This window comes from Podarcis liolepis (assembly GCF_965112155.1).
Source record: "Podarcis liolepis genome assembly, chromosome: 12".
Lineage (NCBI taxonomy): Eukaryota > Metazoa > Chordata > Lepidosauria > Squamata > Lacertidae > Podarcis > Podarcis liolepis.
The window spans coordinates 33,805,162-33,808,923 of record NC_139563.1 but is presented as its reverse complement, the minus strand read 5'-3'; the positions used below and the strand labels follow the sequence as shown (position 1 = coordinate 33,808,923).

General features: G+C 50.2%; 1 protein-coding gene across 1 annotated transcript; it reads left to right on the top strand.

Moving 5' to 3' along the window:
• The first annotated feature begins 395 nt into the window (after positions 1–395).
• FERD3L (Fer3 like bHLH transcription factor) lies at positions 396–1,146 on the top strand. Its single transcript, XM_083468925.1, has one exon. It carries the CDS (start codon positions 440–442, stop codon positions 995–997), a length of 558 nt encoding a protein of 185 aa, XP_083325051.1. The 5' UTR covers positions 396–439; the 3' UTR covers positions 998–1,146.
• Positions 1,147–3,762: the final 2,616 nt, after the last annotated feature.

Below are 3,762 nucleotides of genomic sequence, written 5' to 3'. Positions count from 1 at the left end.
CCCCCTCCCTGGGTTTACACACACACACACACCCCCCCCCCCACACACACACACCACAGGCCCAGTGTCCCTCCCTCCGCCACCCCTCCCCGGCTCTTTCCAGAGTGAAAATCCTTTGGTCGCGGCTGCAGATGGGGATGAAAAGGGTCTCTCCCCAGGTGGCTGAGAGGGGCTGTTGCCAAGAAGGAACTGGCGGCCTCATCTCTGGGGCAAGGGCTGCTTCGTCCCCGGCGGCAACTCGCCTCTGGCAAGGCTCCTGTGTCTCCGACAGCCTCGCCTGTCGCTTCGCATCAGCCTCGCCCCTTTGGCCAGCCTCCTCCAAGCCCTTAATCCGGTGATCCTCCGGGGTTATAAATATTAATGCCCACCACGAGCATCATCACCACCAGCAGCGCCTTCCCGTCGGGGCTATAAGCGTCAGAGGACGGCTCAAGTCACTATGACCTCCGCCACCACTAGTCCCAGCACATCCTCCACCTCCAGCGAATGGCCCCCTCACCACCACCACGAAGGAAGGTTGGGGACCCCATCCATGCTGGACCTGTTAGCCGATCTCAGCACCGAAGGGCTTCCCCGACTGGCGGCGGCCCCTTTGGATCTCTACGCATTCCCCTCCGGCGCTCCCTTTGGCCAAAGGTCTTCTACAGCCTCCGGAGGGCTGCTCCGCATGGGTGAGGAAGACCCCGAGGTGGAAGAAGAAGACGAGGGGGAGGAGGGGGAGGGGGAAAGAGAACGGGGGCCAGATGGAGGGCTGAGGAGGGCCGCTTTCCTGAGCAGACCCAAGCGCAAGCGCCTCATCACGCACACCCAGCGCCAGGCGGCCAACGTGCGGGAGAGGAAGAGGATGTTCAACCTCAACGAAGCCTTCGACCAGCTGCGCAGGAAGGTGCCCACCTTCGCCTACGAGAAGCGCCTCTCCAGGATCGAGACGCTGCGCTTGGCTATCGTCTACATCTCCTTCATGACCGAGCTGCTGGAGGGCCGCGGGACCAGCTAGGGCGAGGCGGGGGCGCCGTCCATCCAAGGATGGAGAGCACTCAGAAGCCCATAGCTGCGCGCTCCCAAGGCAGGCTGGAAGGCGGGAGAGAAGACGCAGGGAGACAATTTCTTCAGGCTGAAGGCAGCTCCTGAGTCGGTCTTCTCTAGAGAAGCTAAGGAGCGGGCGCACGTCGAGGCCATATAACTGGCACTCTTCAGTTATCACGGCTGACTTGCAACGAAGGACTCCTCTGCCGCTTCTTTTGGACGGGAGAGGAGATCTGATGGGATGATGCGGCAACTGACAAGGGAAAGGGGTCGTTTGGACCCCCGGTGGGTGACCTGACACGCTTACTTCCCGAGAGTTGGGATCCCAGGGCCATTTGTTTTCAAAGGAGGGAGCCAGAAAAAAAATATTCTGAGGGGTCTGCGCAGAATGGGCAAAGTATATTTCTAGGTGGGTGAGAAAGGAAAACAGCAGCTTTTTAATTATAGAGGTGCAGAAATGGGGGACAAGTGGGGATTAGCTCCTTGTTTGTGGGGCTTCTCCCCTCGGGCGCCGCCCAACTGGGAGTGCGGTTCCAGGCAAGGAAGGGCGCACTGGACGAAAGTTGGAAAGACACGGAATAAAATCCAGGCGATGTAGAAGAGGAGAGAGAGGGGAAATGCTACGGGATGTGTGAAATCAGCAGGTAGCTTGGAACATTAAAGGGAAGCTGGAAAGGGGTTTAGATTGAGTTTAGGGGCCGTAATGGCTGTCGGAAGAAGAGAGTGGAGATGAGGAGCAGATGGGGGGGGGGCAAAGACATTTCCAGTCTCGGGCGTAGGGGGGGGCAGAGGAAGGCAACTGCCCCCCTAGATCAAGTAAAACAATACAAATACTTAACTAACTGATCAAACACGTTGGTTCGGCCCCCTTAACAAAACCCCTGCCTCTCTTAACAAAGTCCTGCCCCCCCAAAAAACAACCCTGGCTACGCCCATGCCTCCCGCGCCTCTCTCTCGCCCTCTTTCAGAATGCGGGTTGCGATGCACCTGTTCCCATCTCGGCAAGGGAAGGAAGGCAAGACAATTCTTGAGGGAAGACTTCTTGGGGGCAAAGTGAGTGTAGCGGAATACAGATGAATTTGTGGCTCCCCAGAGTGCTGGGTGGCTGTCAGTTGGCCCAGATTTGTTCACAGTTCCATTTTCTAATTAACGCCCCAATCACCCACCCCTCCTCCCAGCGATGGGTTTTTTACTACCACAAAGTGATCAGATGTAATCTTTGTTTTGTCAAAAATGAACGCTTATGTTTCAATGATCTTCCTTCTCTCCTTCATACATAGTCATCTGTTCCATCAAGGAACTGAAATGCTGGTGGGGTGGGGAAGCTGTTGAATTTTAAGGAAGGTGGGGGCTAAGAGAGTACAGACCGCGCCCGCACATACACACACACTCTGCTCAATCCACAAGCCATATGGTTTTAAGCACTAAGCAAAGTCAAATACCTTGTAATGTATGAAGACATAGGTGGATGGCTTCTTGCTCCCACCGCCACCATCTTTGGTACATGTGCCAGGGGGCACTTTGGCATCAAATCCACACTCATGTGCCCCCCCACACACACACACAAAGAAGGAAAAGATGCTTCCATCGCATGTTCCAAGGCGAACACTTTCCCCCCGACGTAGAGTTTAATTTCTGGATCATATAAGATATCATGTGAAGTGGTATTTGTGCTTCCAAGTACTTTGGCTGAACTGGATTGTCTGTAACTTTAATATATCCATCCAGGTTCAATGTAGTGTTTGTTGCTTCTCTCTTTTCTATTTGACTCCAGTGAAATGTAAAAGCAAACTGTAAGGGCATTCACAATTTGCATTAGATGCCATTGTTGCCTTTGTAAAAGTCTGGAGCTATGCCAGAAAGGCACTCCTTTGTATTTCTGACAATATATCTATCTCAGTTGAAATTTGCCTCCAAATATTCTTTTTATTGATATTATATTGTCTTAGGTGGCTTCCAGACTCTCACTTTTTTGCAGGTGGGATTCAAGTGCATATCTGCAAATTCAGGCTATCCAGTTACAGTGGATTGGGCTCTCTTGTGCAATGAAACCTGCTTGAGAAAGAACAGGATTTTTTGTGGCAATGGGGAAACTGCACTGGAAAGTGTGGGGACAACAATAGCCTGATACAACCTTGTATAACCTCCCCACAAGCATTTCAGAATGCATGTGTTATAAATAGCTGGTGTCGTATAAGCTCCCTACAAACTAATTAGGATAATGCTCAATAAACTGGAAATGATCTAGATTATGATATAGTATTTTGTGTGTTTGTTAAAATGGCTCCCTAGACTTCATTATTTATCTCAGAGTTGATTGGATGTCTTTTCCTACAGAGACTGGCCTGGAGCTCATGGTATAACTGGTGGATTTCACATACCAGGATATTTGTGATCAGATTATATTTCACTCTGTCACTGTGGACAATGTCGGACACAGACAAGTTCATTAAGAGTATTCAGAAGTCCCCTGATGTTTTGATTTCATAAAATAAATACTGTGTTCATTACACAACTCTGCTTTCCACCTAGTGTGCTTTGATAAAATTAAAATGCTATCACTATTTTAAGTGGAATTTTTCATAATTAAGCACATCTCTGCCAAATAATACAAATGTTGTTACTTTTCCCTTCTTGGCTTAATGTTAAAACACTGGAACATGACTAAATTGTGTTTTTATACAATGAAAAAAATAAAAAGCCAGGAAAAAAAATCTGTTCATGCTTCACCCCCAA